Here is a 16,168-nt window from a genome sequence, read left to right on the forward strand (position 1 = left end):
AAGAAAATCTTATTCTACCATGTATTTATGAGGTTGAAAAAAAAAAACTGCCTTAATAATATATTATTATTTAGTTCATTCGTTTATTTCTGTACATCTTTCTAGGGATGGGACTTCAGTGACTACATTTTTTTTTACATTTTTAGGTGTCAGTATGTTTATTTTTCTACAAGCATTTAGCTGGGTCATCAGAGCCTTGGGTAGGTGGCTGTTGAATAAGAACATTGATTTTCAGAGATCTTTTTATCCTAGGAAGACAGATTTAATAAAAAAAATTGAATCAAAAAGACTTCCATTATAATACAACGGACAAAAGACTGTTGCAGTAATTTGGGGCAAACTCAACACATTGTACAATATGAATATGTTGTTGCCAGGTTGTATTATGATTCCTTTTCAGTCCTCAGTAGAAATGACCCCACATAAACAGCACTATTTACAGTATTTAGTTATTTTACGTAAGAAAAATGTATCTCAGAAAAGAATGCTGATTTAACACTGTTGCCCTCAGGTGATGAACCGTAATTTTGTTCCACTGTTTTTTCCTATTAAATATAAAATAATCACGTAAAAGATTGATAGGTTTGTGCCCAATCAAATGCGAGCTGTCATATGTAGGAAAAGTAATGCCTATGATGTGCATAAATGTAAGGAACAGCGCATTTGATTGAATAAAAGAACATCTATTTATTTATATGCTTCAAATGTGGACATGAGTGAGGGAACTCGGTCCACTGGATGTATTTGGGGGTGACACCAGCTCAAACACTGACTATGAGTCAATAGAATGTTCCCAAGCCAGAGTTGATGTGTGTCATCTTTTCCTTGCCATACTGGAACTCTAGCATCTCAACAAGCAAGGAAAATTGTGGGAACATGCTAGATGAGGAATTTTCGAAAGTAATGTACCAGGAAAAGAAACAGAAGATGAACACCAATGAAGTTTGCTGTAAAGGAGGACATGATGGTTTAAGGTGGAGGTGGCTGAGTAGAACTGAAGGCAGAAATTGGTGTATAGAATATAAGGGAAATTGTTTTACAGCTTCAAGTAAACTTAATTGTACTTCAGAATACTTGATAAAAAAAATATATTAAAACTCAGAGAGAACCTAGGTCAATTTAACAATTAAAAAGGTCAAATAATATCAACAATATGATATTACAAATATCAAACGACGAATAATCTAAGTTTGAAAAGGCAATGCAGATATAGCATCTGACTTTAGCAAGCACACATTGCAGTTAAACTGTAGGTTGGTGTTGAGGATCTTGTCGATTATACCTCCGCGCATCTGGTCAGCGGCCAACTGGAGTCGCCGGTGGAGCAGGAGTGAACCCGGGGAGCCTCGACTTCCTCCCCGCAGCTTGAGCAGAACAGAGCAGCCATTTTGAAGGAAGCTCCGCCGATGAACGCTATCTGGAGAAGGTTGGAATATATCTAACGTTTGTTGTGGCCTTTTACGTTCAACTGTACGTGTGAATTAAGATGAGTTTCTATTAAACATTAAGGTATGACACAGGAGCGTCGTTTTATCCAGTAACGCTTCGACTGGCAGTGTTAGCCTCCAGCCTTAGCTTAGCTTCCATTAGCTCACTTCAGCTAAATATAACTTTCCCTGGGTATGAGCGGATACCCACCAGCCGACATTATTTTCTGCATGCAACTGATAGCTTTATACCTAGTAGATGTAATGCGCAGTTGAGCGTGGACTAATTATTGGAATTTGATGAATACAATGTTAAATTAATGATAGCACGATGCTAACCGTGGAATAGCGACAGTCTCTGCATCAAACCTTAGATTTGACCATAATATCCACAAGATTAAAGGCCGGTTTTATCAACACGACACGGGTTGTATGGAGAATAAGTTCTGAATGTAGTTCTTATGCAAATTCCAGGTCTAATTTTAGTGGGTAAAGATGTGGGACCAGGGAGGGCAGCCCTGGCCGCAGTGGCCTTTGAGTCAGCAGCAGTGGATGCAGTCCTTTCAGCACCAACAAGACCCAGGTCGGTGCACCAACTATTTATCTCCATTATCAGCACACATCTGCCTCACCAAGATTCATGTATTCTAATGCAGGTCAAGTGGACTGGGCCGCCCTGGCACAAGCGTGGATAGCCCAGAAAGAGACAACTGGACCCGAGCCACCAATTGTCCAGCCGAACGGCCAGGAGATCCCAGGCATTGAATCTGGTGGACAGAGCAACCATGGGACTTTCCAAGGTGACCCCCCGTTCGGAAGAATGTGGCAGCCAGGTACACTCGACTGTAGATGTGTAGTGATTTAGGCGTTGCAGCTTTCCAGGGTTGAGCTGGAAGCGTCATGATTGTGGTACTCTAGTGATTGGTACAATTTGCCTGTAGTTTGTTTGTGTATATATGTGCTTTGTTGAAAGTTGCTATTTGAAAGCTTGACTCTCCAGTGAAAAGTTGCTGTGTAAAGGCAGTAAAATCATATCACATGAGTGTTTATACTCGCACATGCACCCAGAAATTCTATCGATATCCTGCTCTTATCTATATGCTTGGGACAGGATGTTAGGTATGTACAATATGTGAGATGTTGTAAATGAAATATAAAGGTTTGAAGTCTAAATGTGACTTATTTGGAACATGATTCGAAGAGTTGTGTTGCACATTGTTGTTGCACAGAATGAAATAAATTTAAATGGATGCATTTTAATTGTGTAGGAAAAGATGACTTGACCAGAAAAGGATGTCAGAAGAACAAGGCATTATCATTTTTTTTTAAACCAAGACAGGTATATGGGTAAATCAAGTACAAGATGCTGCTTCATTTGATCAGAAAATGGCAATACATTAATTGATTACCAACTGGCAAGGGCAAAGAGTGTCATGAGGCTGGCATCCCAGGTCCATCAACACACACAATACTGCGTTGGGGAAGTGCTATTTGCTTGCATGCTGAGTGAGGCTGTCTCATTCTTCTGCAATGGCTGAAGGAGTACAGTGCACATACATAATACACACTGGCTAATCGTGTGTGGTCTCATCTCATGCTGTTGTTCAAAGTCTTTTCATTAAACTTTAATCCTTGAATTTGTTTGTCCAATTCACAGAGTGGGGAATGCATAACCAGCCCCCACCACCACCCCCTCCTCAAGAGCAGCCCTGGATCCCTCCCGGATCAGGACCGATGGATGTGGTGAACCCCAGCGAAGACAGCAACAGCCAGGACAGCACAGAGTTCACCGCTGAATCCCGCCATGGGGTTTACCCCCAGAACAGCCATGGGTATGGGGCACAGCCCGACAGCTACGCCATGGCCCCCATGGCCGTAAACCAGTTTGATTATCAGGTATGCAGGTGCTCTATAGCAGCAGTTGATGGGGTTTTTTAGTTTTGGTTTAAAAGCAAGTAAGACAAGAAGGAGACCCAGCATCTGGGTATAACAGTCAGTGCCTTCATGGTGCGGACCAGAAGCCTGTGTTGGCTCGTTGAGGATCCTGCATGGTTTGGTAGTAACAGATTTTGTTTCCTTTATTTAACACCTAGGTGTTGTTCACAACATCTGATCATACAGAATCAGCCGTGACATTATGACCAACAGCCTCCGAGTTCACTGCATTTTTGGGCGGATCATGGCAGAGCTCCTCATAATGTAATGGCTGATTGGTGTATGTGTGTTTACCAAGAAATAAACCCTTGGTAAAAGTTTGTCTTTATGTTCTAAATTTCATTAACAATGTATTCTCATTTCGTTCCAGCATGGTGCTGCTCCTTCCTTTCCTCCAACACCTACAGGATTTCAACCCCCATATTGGCAAGGCCCCCCTCAAAACAGACGCGATGCCAGACCACCTGGTTTCAGGGATCGGCCTAGATCTCCACTCCAGCTCCCTGTTAAGCAGGAGACGCCAGCGCCGCTGGGTAGGTGTCATCTACAGTTACTTCTGATCATTTCAGCTTTTTTCCAATTTAGCATTTCACTTTTTAGAACCTGTCAAACATATGTGTATCTAACATTGTTGACTGCTTAATTTGAATTGAGTTATGCTTTAATGTCAGATGCCGTGAAAAGGCGAACCTTACCTGCCTGGATCAGAGAGGGTCTTGAAAAAATGGACAGAGAAAAACAAAGGAAAATCGAGAGGGAGCAGATGGAGAGGGAGCGAGCTGAAATGGCAAAGGATGAGAAAGCACACGAGATGGGCAACGGAGGAGGCGGGCCTCACGTGCCCCGCAAGAGCAAATTTGTAAGAACTTTGGCTTCATTCAATCCAATGTGTTGGGAGTTGTCACTGTAGCAGCACTAATTTATAGACCTTTGAAGGACAGTTTGATGCTCAATGTGCTATTTTAATGATGACATCAGGACAGTGATGATGAAGGGAATGAAGAAGACGACAAGCCAACTCTGAAAAAAGAACATACTACTCGTAGTCCATCTCCTCGCGCAGAAGACAGTGAACCTGAAATGACTGAGGAGGAAAAGGAATTCCAGTTGGTATGTCACTTGCCTCTGAAATGTTTAGCCTCAATAACCTGGATGTTTTTCAATGTAGCATGGATTGAAAATGGATGTTTTTCTTTTGTATTCCAGATGGTGATCACCAAAACCCTTCTGACGGAGATCCTCTTAGAAGTCACCAATGAAGAGATCCAGCAGGTGGCAAAAGAGTCGCACCGTAAAGCCACTCGAGGTCTGCTTGTCTTCCAATTTATGCATCGTCAAAGCTTCTCATCTCAACATTTTAGTTTGGCCAAATTATAGAACAAGTTATACACAACCTCAATTAATCCATGAAAGATTTCTGGTAAAGTATGACTTCAATGCCATGTCACCATTCTTGCTAATGCATCAGATAGGTTTGTCGTCTTTCCCATGGATGGTGTGCCTGATGGCAAATCAAGTCTTTGCTCGGGAACGTCTTAAATATGTTATTTTATTGAGGCTAGCAGTGCATTAGTATAGATTGGCTCCTCTGCTGTCCGACAATTTGACTTGGATTGTGTCACAGCCGTTTGTTTGTTAACCCTCTCTCTTTTCTCCATGTTTTTTTTTTTTTTTTGCTTTATTTCTTTTTATTTATTTACTTTTTTTGCTTGTCACCAAAGGCAGCCCTTGTGAATAGTGCTTTTTCTGTGACCCTCTTCGATAACGACTCTCTTGCCTTTGAGATCATGGCATTATGTGTTTTAACATGTTGTTCCTGTTGTTGATGTGAATCAAAGCTCCTGCAAAACAGCTGGCACAGTCAAGTGCATTGGCTTCTCTGACCGGTCTCAGTGAGTATTCATTGTTTTATACTGAGGGAGGGTGGGAGGGGATCGTGTTCTTAGTTCACGCTGGGGAATATGCATTCGAGGAGAGGCCGCGAAACGCCAAAATATGAAGCTCAACATAAAAGCTGCTACTCAGTTTCCACCTAGCTGATAGGAGCATGCCTTCTGACAGTTTGCTTATCACTGGTATTATATAAGTTTTGAAACTTAAGTGCCTTATGTTGGTGCGCTTGAAGGTTTCGCTTGTGAAGCCAAGAATAGATCTGGTCCTTATCCAGCTCTCAACTATTTGGGGCTTCTGTTGTGGCAGGCGGCCTGGGCGACTACGGTTCAGAGGAGAGCGAGAACGAGGATGAACGCAGTGTCCGTGGGTCAGACTCTTCTGACACCGATGAGGAGGAGTTGCGCCTTCGCATCCGCCAGAAGCAGGACGCCTTCCGCCGAAAAGAGCGGGAGATGCTGCAGCACCAGGAGAAGCAAGCACAAGAAGCCTTACTTGCAAAAGGTTGGCAGGCTTTGTTTATTTTAACATTTAATGATGAGGTTGTTTTCTTTGATACTGCTGGAAAATCTATTCTGATTGACTTACCTTTTGAGAGGTGAGAGGAAACACATAAAAATCAGTAATAATAATTAGACATGAAGAGTTCGATGGGCCAATATCCGTAATTTTGCAGGACGTGCCGATTGCTTTTTGGAAACCGAGGATTACCTATGTCGTCTATCTCACTCCTCCGCTGCACACTCCAACAAACGTTTTGTAGTGACACAGGAACCAGATTTTTAAGTGGAAATGAGTCCCCCCATGTCCATCTCCATGATGGGACGTGATGTTTTCCACTCGTTTCAATGTTTCCACTTGGTTTGGTCGCATGAGATTTCATCTTTTTTAAAGAGATTATTCTCTTTATTCATTATTCTGAAGGCATTGCACCATGGTCGTTTACATGTAGCGGAAACCCTGCGATATTGCGAGTCATGCAAAGCCCAACTAAGTCATGGAGAGACCACAGGCAACTCTTCCAACACAACAAACCTTAATTTGTCCTGAAGAACTCGCCACCTGCTCTTCACACAGCATTTAAAGCTGATCAAGCTTGCAGGACACAGTGGTGCGCTGCAGGTTCTAAATGAGTGATGAGACGAGCAAAGGTAGAGCGAGGAAGCTCATGGAATTCGGGGTCGAGTCATAAAGGCAACCAGTCTTATTTTGGTCGTTCCGGACCATGTAATAGCAGCGGCACCTGAACCTGCGTTATAGTATGCAGTGCTGGAGGTATGTCGGACACATGCACTGCCTGATAAAAACTCAGAGGACACTTCATTTGTGTTGTGTTGTTTTGTAAATTCATTCTTGAAATTTCAAATATTTACTGCCCCACTTTACCTTATACTAATACCAATAAAATACAGTAAATGAAATTGAGTCACGCTGAAGAAAATCAACGTAATTTGGTCCTTGCAAATGTTTGCTCCTTGCAACAACAGATGTTATCATCACTGCAGTTAATCTTGTATCTCATGTCTTTTTTTCTCTTGAACTGATCCAGCCCTTGCCATTCTACAATGACCTTCCCTCTTTTTCTCTTTCAGAGGAGATGTCAAAGGAATGGTTGAAAAGAGAACAGGGGGAGTATGAGGAGATGAAGACAGAGAATTCTCACAAACAGGATGTAAAGGATAGGGAGGCGGAGCCCGTGCTAGAGAGGCGCAGATCTCGTACTGAGATGGACCTTAGTGAAGACCGACCGTCAGGTCGAGGGAAGGAGAGATCAGGACGTAATGGCAGTAACTCTCCAGCAAACGGTCACAGCAGTAGCTCCCACTCCACCTCCAGTCATAGCAGCAGCCGTTCTTCCTCCTCATCCTCATCCTCTTCAAGGTCTTCCCGCAGCTCCTCTAGGTCGTCTTCTCCACAGAGAAAGAGGCGGCGTAGCAGTTCCTCCTCTCGCAAGGCTCAACGACGGAGCCGTAGTCGCAGCTCCCATAGGACTCGCGGTGAGAAAGGCAGGGATAGGAGGAGGAGCTCTGAGAGATCCAGCCACCGAAAGAGAGACCGAAGTGATTCCAGAGAACACCGGAGACGGAGGAGCAGATCTCGATCGAGAGAGAGGGATCGGGGCCGAGCCCGGGCTAGAGACAGCCATAGTCTCAGTAGGGACAGAGAGAGGGAAAAAGACAGGGATAGAGAGAGGAAAAGAAGCAGGGAGCACCGGGACAGCAGTCACAGCCGAAGCGGCAAACACAAGCAGAAAGCCTCTAGCAAGGAGAGGAAGAGAGAAAGGAGCCGTAGTCATGAAAAAGACAAGAAGAGGAAAGAGAAAGAACGGGAAAAAGAGTCTGATAAAAAGAGAGAAAAGGCAAAGGGCAAAGACAAGAGCAGCTCTGTAGGTGCAGATGAAAATGGCAAATCCAAGAAAAGGAAGGAGAGCGACTCGCACGACTCTCAGAGCGAAAAGCACTCCCGGCACGACAGCAAGTCTAACAAGAAGGGCTCCGCCAAGGTTAGCAAAACACACTCCGACTCCGAGTCAAGCAGATCCCCAACTCCCGAGGTTAGCAAGGAAAAAAAATCCAAGAAATCCAAACGTAGCCGTTCAAGGTCGACGGAAAAATCTCACAAGTCTGGTAAGAAGGCAAGCCGCAAACACAAGTCTAAGTCGCGATCAAGGTAGTATACTTTTTCTACTCGCTCTTCTTCCTAATCTGTTCTTGTTTGTCAGGTTGCGATCCACCTCTTGTCTATGATGTGCTGCTGATGTGCTTAATTATTGACCCTCCAATTCTTCGTGTGTTTTGGACTAATCTATTATTGATCAAAAACCAAAATGAAACTCTGCTGTCCTGGAGTGTTTTTAACTGAATCAGAGGCGAGCAAAGTCAATTCTTGGATGAGATGATCTGCATTTTCTGTTCTATGGTATTGCGTGTGTGTTGGAGGGAGGACGGCTGTATGTGGAGACACCCTTCAGTTCATGCATGACAGTATGGATCTTATGTCTTTCAGGTCAATTTCGCCCTCCCGCAGGAGCCGACGCTGAGCAGCACAGTCGCCTCTGTGCTCTTTTTAAATTCCATGAGTTGAGCAGGCTTGTCTCATTATAGAGGCAGTTGTGTAGGTGAACCACCCTCTTACATTTTTCTTTCTTCTTTTTGTAAATATGTTGTTTGTAACGTGTGACTTAAGACGAACCACACTGCACAGCTTGAATAGACTCGGCGGAAACACAAGGATCTGATAAATAATTTTAAAGCTGAACAAGATTTTCCAAGTGATATTGTAAGATGACCAATAAAACTGTTTGTCCTTGTCTTGTCTCACTTTATTGTTGTGCTCCCACGATTGAACCAAATACCTGACAATGTCATGTTAGCACGTCAGTAAAGAATGCGGAATGGGATGTTGTTTTTGAGTAGGTATGAGAAGAAACCTTTTTAAAATTCATCGTTTTACAGACCACAAATTTTGGCTGAAAGTGGGGTTTTGTCAAAGTATTGGAAAATGTAACTGAAAGCGCATATTAAGAGGGGGCCACTTACATCATCAAATTACATACTATTGAAAAACGTGCCTTCTGATTTGATGTACAGATTGAGCCCAAATAATATTTCACTCAGTTTAGTACACGATTGACAAGGTCTTTAAATTGGAATGTGGGACAGAAAGTTGACATTTGAGATGGAAGCACTGACCTTTTAGAGACAGAAAGCTGTAAATTTGCTTTGCTCTCTGGAGTACGTTTTATACAGTGTGCAAACGTTATTTTTCGAGTGGTCATTAAAAAAAAAGGATAACACTGGATTGATCTCACAAACGTCTGTGTCCGACATTCAACAGTAGGAACTAAATTGTCGCGTGTTTCCGGTCGGGCCATAGAGCAGCGGGCACCCCGGAACATCAACAGCAGTGTCGGAGGAGAATTTGTTTTACAGCCGACATGTCAAACATACTGAGCCGTCTAATATCACGGTACCTCCGTCCAAAGTCTATTGCTGCCCAGAGTCCCCCCGGCCAGAACTCCATGAGTTGGACCTCGGCGTGTCAGCAACGAACCCTGACGTTACGCAGGAGCGCTGCTGGACAAGTTCCGTTGTCCGGAGTGAGCAGGTACTGGACGGCTCAGGTTGTGATTGACCTCTTACATATGGAACTTGCCATTTATTTAAATATTTTGGCTGTGTAAATATTGATTATTGTCTATGGTCACAACTGCTGATGCTGACACAACTTTGTACAATTCAGATTGAATTTATATATACATGCAAATATTTATAGCTATAAAATAAAAGGCCTTTACATACACCAAGGACCAGGCGTAGAATTCAATTTCTTCCATATTAAATATTTTTAAATTAATTTCATAACTGATTGGGTTACTTCGAGGGTCATGGGTCAGGGTCATCTACACGTTACTTAATAGTAATAAAACACAAATTCAAATCAACAAAGAGGTTATCTAGAAATACATACACAGTGCAAAATGAAAATACATTTCCACATAGTTATCATCATAATAAGGGGACAAAATCACGTTTGTCTTTATCTATAACATCTATTTCCAGTTATCGAACGAAATCTCGATTATAATGTGATAATAACAAAACCAAATCATCACTTTTATTTAAATTCTAGACTCCTTTTCCATATTGTATGAACTGGCCCCTTCAATGTATGTGTACTGTGTAATGAGATACAGTTAGATTTGAATAAAATTTTGCTTAATTTTGACACTAACCTGTGGCTTTTTAAAAAATGTTTTATAGTAAAGCAACAGCAATAACGTGTAACGTGTAAATAACCAACATTTGAAACAGGAATGAAATCCAGCACATGATCTAAACTGGGATGCAGCAAGATGAGATAAATAAAATAAACTGTAAATAAACTGTTTCCTCATGCAGCTGCAGGGCTTTCTCCCACACCACAGTGGACCCTGAAGAACTGAGGAGGTTCCAGTTGCTGGCTGGGAAATGGTGGGATGAGAGCGGAGAATTTGGCGCCCTGCACGCCATGAATGACCTGCGAGTGCCTTTCATACGGTGAGCGTCAGAAGCGATGATGGTCTCGGCGTGTATCGGTGGCACAGGGTTGAGCGGCAGGCGGGAGAATTCCTCTGGGAGTGGGGTGCCGTCTTTTTCTTGAGCTGACTGAGCCGCGAGGAGCACATTAGTGAAACAGGGAGGGAGCGGAAATGCAACATGACAAGATTCCCTCACATCAGTTTGTTTTCTGCAATGACTCACAGCCACGTCTTGTTTTGGTAAAAGGGGGTGTCGGTCTGGAGTTGTGATTGATAAGATCTGCTGCGAGGGTGTGGGGGGACGGAGGGGTTCCTCCGTCACTGTCGTGGCTCCCCCTCCCCCTACTGTGGTGCAGTTGTCGGTGGTGATGGGAGGTTGTGGTGACAGCATGACAGCTCCAGTGCCAGTGTTTGTCTGGAGTGTGGCTGATTCGGCTGATGGCTCTCTGCCCTCGGGTCGGGTCTAAATGAGACGTGGCGGCTGTGAGGCTGCTCACTTCGTCCTCGCTGTGACGTTTTGTAAAATTGTGTTTAGCCTTTTTTTCCATTTTTGCGCCGATCCAAATGATTTTTGAGAGAGAATTTTGGTCCAGTGTCTCCATTTTGCTGTTTTCAGACTGCAAAAATGTTATTCTGTAGAGAGACAAAGACAGACTAATAAACCGGAGTGTACTATGTGGGGCATATCCTGAGGAAAATATTACATGAATATAATTTCCCTAAGTAGCTTCATGAAAGTAAAGGAGCTGGTTCTGAGTTTTTTATGAATATTTAAAAAAAACACTGAATAAATCTATTTGCCCTTATGTCCAGGGATAATCTGCTGAACGTGCACAGAGCTCAAAACCCGGGAAACCCACTGGCGGGCCTGAAAATCCTGGATGTAGGCTGTGGAGGCGGGCTGCTCACCGAGGTACATACTGTATGTGTGTGTGTATGAGTGTGTGCGGTCGCACCAGGCCGAGAGCTGTACATGATCTCACTGTCCACAATTGCTCCGATTGCTCCTGCTCTCTTCAGCGTGTCTTTCTGCTTCCGCCAACAAAAAAAAAAAAAATCTACTCATGGGCTTCACGTCTGTGCCCCCAAAAACATGTCACCGTCAACTTGAAAAGTCCGCTGGTTTGACTGGTCTCAGGATGGTGGAGTGGACAGTCGGTCGTTTACTCTTGTTTATGTGTTTGTTAGCGGCGGTGGCTGTGGGGCAAGGGGGGATTTGAGGATTTGAGTGTGTGATTTGGGAAGACAAAATCAGGTCCAGCTTGTTTGTGTGTAGCTGTGTCTGACGTGTCGTCACATGCAGACTGAGGAGGAAAAGTTGCTGAAGTGCCATCAGGAGGAAGCAGCTGCAGGAGAGGGACAGCTGCCTCTGGGCAACTCACGACTGTGGTGACTGCTTTGGTCCAGTAGAGGGCAGAAAACCACAGAAATCCAATGACCATTGGATAAGAGCTACAGTCTAGAAATATGTTTATTGACCTGTGATGCGAAAGCAAAACAGGATGTTTTTAGTTTTCTCTGGTGTTGGTCACCAATAATAACCTGGTCAGATGCCAGTCTGCTTAACAGTAGAAGACAAAGTATGTGCCACATCCTCCAAAAACGACAGTTTTACTGAGGTGAAGACACACATGGTGCACTGTAATAAGCCTGTGTAATGGTCAAGGGCACATTATATTTTAATTTGTTCCCACAAGGTTTGTTGATTGAATTTCCATTAAAGTTAAGGCAACAGATACGACCTGTGATTTAAAAAAAATGTATATATATATATATATATATATATATATATATATATATATTAATGTATTGATTTATTGTTAGTCAACATTTAAATCAGGGGTGAACAATTCAATTCCATTAAATTATAAGAAAAAGTCAGTAAATACGTTTACAAAAGAAGAACACCTGCTGCAAATATAGATTTCAAAAGGTGTGATCATTGTAATATGAAAATGTAATATAAAACAAAGAGCCATGTTTGGCCCTGAGGCCGCACTTCGTCCAGGTCTGATTTTACTAAACTCAATGAATGTACTTGTATCTACAGCCTGCCAATAATATTATGACTTATTTTAATGAATCTCTTGCTATTAAAAGTAAAATGTCGCATTCGTTATTTTGGGAAAACTAAGGACTCCAGCATGCATTTCAGGATCAAAAGGTTCTACCAGTTTTCGCTTGCCTATTGTTTTTTCATCTTACTATTTATTATTCAACGTATAGAAAAGTGCCTTCTTGCTAGATAATAGTGATACCACCTAGCCAGAGGCTAAAACCCGAGCACATGGAGACCAAGTCCAAGACTTTGAGGGCCCAAGACTGAGTTGAATAAGGAGGGTGAGACTAGGACCAAGACAGAGACCAAACTGAATCTTGAACAAACCTCAAAAAGCATTTCATTTCATGATTTATTTAGAAAAATGGCTAGCATTTTTTTTGTTTCATGAAATAAATGTGTATATCTGATTAAGACTATATTTACCTTGTTTATGTATTATTTCTTCAAGATTCTTTTGAATCGATTATTTGTATTTTTAATAAATCTAGAGTCTGTTATTCTAAATTTATTTTCTTAGAAAAACTTTTTTTAGATGACAGAATCAACTTGTATCGAATCAGATTTCATTGCTTGTTCCTTAAGCAGCAGTTTTTTAAGCCATTTTTTTTACAGTTCATAAAAAAGGGTGAATAAGCCAGTCATTCTCTTGGTGTATCTAGAGGGTGAGTCACAGGGGGATTACATGACCTGCTTTCTCAGTGGACTTTACTGACCACCGGTGTTAGAACGCCTTGAAGAAGGCGAAGCTTTGTAACTGAGTTGGTGTGAGAGAAAAGTTCCATCATACTGAAAAGTGACGTGCTACACACTTCTGACTGCTCTGTGGGTTGCTTCTGGCAAAGGACTCCTCCAAATGATGTTTAATTTGTAGGATGCTAGTATTGATCCGCAACAGCTAAGCCAGACAGACAGAGACAAGCACATGAGTGGGAATTCTTTTTTTTTAACTCTCATTTTTATGCTAAATAGTGGGACATTGTTTAATTAACAGTATGAAACTGACTTGGTTAAAATGAATGGATTTGCTCGAAGTGGATTTTCAGTAGAGAAATCTGAGCGCGCGATGAGTGAAAGTCATGTGTCACTCGACATGGGCTCCATGTTTGTGTTTTGTCGTCATGTTGACCCTGCCTTGCAGCCGCTGGGCCGCCTGGGAGCAGACGTGGTGGGAATAGATCCAGTAGAAGACAGCATCGGCACGGCTCAGCTGCATTCATCATTTGACCCGGATCTTCGCGACCGCATCCGCTACCGCGCTTGCACCCTGGAGGAACTCTCCGCAGATGGGGAGGGAGAAGGGACGGAACAGTTCGATGCCATCGTCGCGTCCGAGGTGGTGGAGCATCTGGCCGACCTGGAAACATTTGCCTTCTGCTGCAGCCACGTGCTGAAGGTGTGTGTGTCCAGCTGTTCTCTTGTTTTCAGCTGAGCGGACTGAACATATGGTGATATTTTTATACGTTGTTTTGATGTGTTTACATCTGCTGCGTTAATGACAGGAATATATTATGCAGATATCTGTGGGCCGGCTTTAAGTCAATAGTGAGGCCAGATGACCATAATCTCCTGGGTCAGTGGGCCAGAGAGACCAAAGCATTAATCCTGGCTGTGTGACGCAGCATTTATCAGGCCCCACTGTAGTCCTTCACAATCACTTTCCCTCTCAGCTTTAGTGTTATTTCTCTCATGAGAAATATGTGTTTTACATTGTTCACTCGCAGCTATAAGACCTCTGTTTTTAATAATGTGTCTTCAAAAAATGGGCTACTGCCTGTGCAACTGCTCTGGACAGGAACTTAGCTTATGCGAGTGCTTGCAATTTGTTTTGTATTAATGCTGCTGCTACTTTATATATATATTGGTAAAGGTACTAGCAAGCTTTTTACACAACTATTAAGGGAGGGAGGAATGAAGATAAAGAGAAAAGAAAGAGGAAGAAAAGGAGGGTGAGAAAGGATGGAAGGAAGGAAAAACAGAGAAGGAAAGCAAACTAGGGGGAAAAGAAAGGGATGAAAGGGAGGGAAAGAAAGAATTATACTAAGAAAGTGAAAGAAAAGAAGGATTGAGGCAGGTAGGAGGGAAGGAATGAAGAAAAAACAGGGAATGAATGAGAAAGAAGAGGTTAGAAAGAAAGGAAGGATATAAAGGAGGGAAGGAAATATGAGAAAAAATATGGAATGAATGACTGAAAGAAAAGAAAAGCGGGACAGCGAGAAAGGAAGTATTTAAGGGAGGAAAAAACAGAATGAATGGCAGAAACAAAGGACAAGGGGGTGAGAAAGCGGTATTGACGGGAGGAAGGAAGGATGGAAGAAAGAAAACGGAGAGAGTGAAATAAGGATGTTAGGATGGGATGGCAGGGAAAGAAAATTTGGATGCCAAAATAGGCGAGGGAAAGAAAGACAAAAATAAAAGGGGGTGGGAAAGAAATAAATCAAAGCAGGGAAAGATGGAAAGAAGGAAGGAGATGGAGAAAGAAAGAGGAAAGAAGGGCAAAGAGGGAAAGAAAGACAGAAAGAAGTGAATGAATGAATCGATCCATTAATCCGTCCTGGGCAGACATGAAATAGTCATGAAATATCCTGCCAGTATTTTTTAATTGAAGGTACATGACTCAATTGAAGTTTATCTCCTGGTCACTACAGCGCTTGTGCTCAAATATAATAGTATGAACGTGTGTGAACACGTTTCCTCTCTCTATATGTTTCCTGCGCCAGCCCGGTGGCTCTCTCTTCATCACCACCATCAACAAAACCAGCCTGTCCTATTGGCTGGCCATCGTGGCAGCTGAGCAGCTGCTGCGCATCGTTCCAAGTGGGACTCACGAGTGGGAGAAATTCATCAGCCCTGAGGAGCTGGAGCGCCTCCTAGAGTCCAGTAGGTTTCATTGTCTCATCTCAATATGGAAGCGTATGGGAGGCAATATGGTGACTTGAAATGCAAACAAGCTATGAAGATGTGTGTTGAGTCAGTGGCTTCTCCAGGTTTTCCAAATGTCTGGTTAAAGTTAGTCAGGGGTTCCTGTGTAATGCTGGGGAAACAGTGGCGTCTAAGTAACACATTTGACTCGGTAAACAGGATGTGGAGACATACACTTCCTGTCAGTTGGGCGGCTTCAGAATCTACTGTCTCATTTGTTTTTCTGTTGCCCTCCAGGCGGTTTCTCGGTCCAGTCAGTGCAGGGGATGATGTACAACCCAGTGTTCGGTTCCTGGTCATGGAGCAGCAGCACCGCCATAAACTACGCCCTCCATGCTGTGAAAGTGGCTGAAGACTCCGGATCGGACCACGGCGACTCGGAACACAGCTGAGACCAGCGGCTGCGTTCAGATCTCATAATAAAAGCTTGAGAGTGGTTAAACCCTTGTTGTCTCGGCGTATACAGTGTTGAATGCAGTCCCTAAAAATACGACTCCACATGTGGAGGCTGCACAGCGCTCACTATTTATAGCCGCTCAGCTCCGGGGAGTTCACGTCCCTTCACAAGAGGAGCTAGTCACAGCCTCGGGGATTATACCAAGTCTCGTGTATGTGTATTATTATATAATATGGAAAAAGCTGGGGAGATGCCTGAGTGATGTTCTTAAAGTGACAGATGATTTTTGTGTGTGCGAACAACGTTCAAAGTGTATATTATTTTTTGTGTGATGTTATTGGCGATAATAAAACATTTTAGTTGCTTTAGTGCTGTTTGTAAATGTTTTGATTTCATTTTTGCAGTGTATTTCTCCTGCTGTATTACCATAACAACTTTAAATGAGCTCGGTCACCATGGCTTCCAAGTCATATGTTCATGAACTTCATCCTCCTGATCTCCTTAATCTGGACAGAGCT

At 42.9% G+C, this 16,168-nt stretch overlaps 2 protein-coding genes across 4 annotated transcripts; both read left to right on the forward strand.

Moving 5' to 3' along the window:
* Positions 1-1,264: 1,264 nt before the first annotated feature.
* Positions 1,265-8,562, forward strand: pnisr (PNN-interacting serine/arginine-rich protein). Of its 3 annotated transcripts, none has more exons than XM_053880178.1 (12): positions 1,265-1,426; positions 1,902-2,010; positions 2,084-2,260; positions 3,085-3,323; positions 3,733-3,895; positions 4,034-4,221; positions 4,341-4,472; positions 4,569-4,668; positions 5,201-5,254; positions 5,562-5,756; positions 6,845-7,922; positions 8,259-8,562. In XM_053880178.1, the coding sequence occupies exons 2-12, from the start codon at positions 1,923-1,925 to the stop codon at positions 8,290-8,292; spliced, it is 2,448 nt and encodes an 815-aa protein (XP_053736153.1). In that variant the 5' UTR covers positions 1,265-1,426; positions 1,902-1,922; the 3' UTR covers positions 8,293-8,562. The 3 variants fall into 3 exon arrangements, with proteins under 3 accessions (XP_053736153.1, XP_053736155.1, XP_053736154.1); XM_053880180.1 differs by having other exon boundaries at positions 2,084-2,227; XM_053880179.1 differs by having other exon boundaries at positions 1,420-1,470.
* A 143-nt stretch (positions 8,563-8,705) lies between these two features.
* On the forward strand, positions 8,706-16,007 carry coq3 (coenzyme Q3 methyltransferase). The gene is made up of 6 exons (XM_053880183.1): positions 8,706-9,359; positions 10,154-10,291; positions 11,086-11,185; positions 13,473-13,727; positions 15,052-15,211; positions 15,491-16,007. Exons 1-6 carry the CDS (start codon positions 9,190-9,192, stop codon positions 15,643-15,645), a joined length of 978 nt encoding a protein of 325 aa, XP_053736158.1. The 5' UTR covers positions 8,706-9,189; the 3' UTR covers positions 15,646-16,007.
* Positions 16,008-16,168: the final 161 nt, after the last annotated feature.

This window comes from Synchiropus splendidus, chromosome 12, assembly GCF_027744825.2.
Source record: "Synchiropus splendidus isolate RoL2022-P1 chromosome 12, RoL_Sspl_1.0, whole genome shotgun sequence".
Lineage (NCBI taxonomy): Eukaryota > Metazoa > Chordata > Actinopteri > Syngnathiformes > Callionymidae > Synchiropus > Synchiropus splendidus.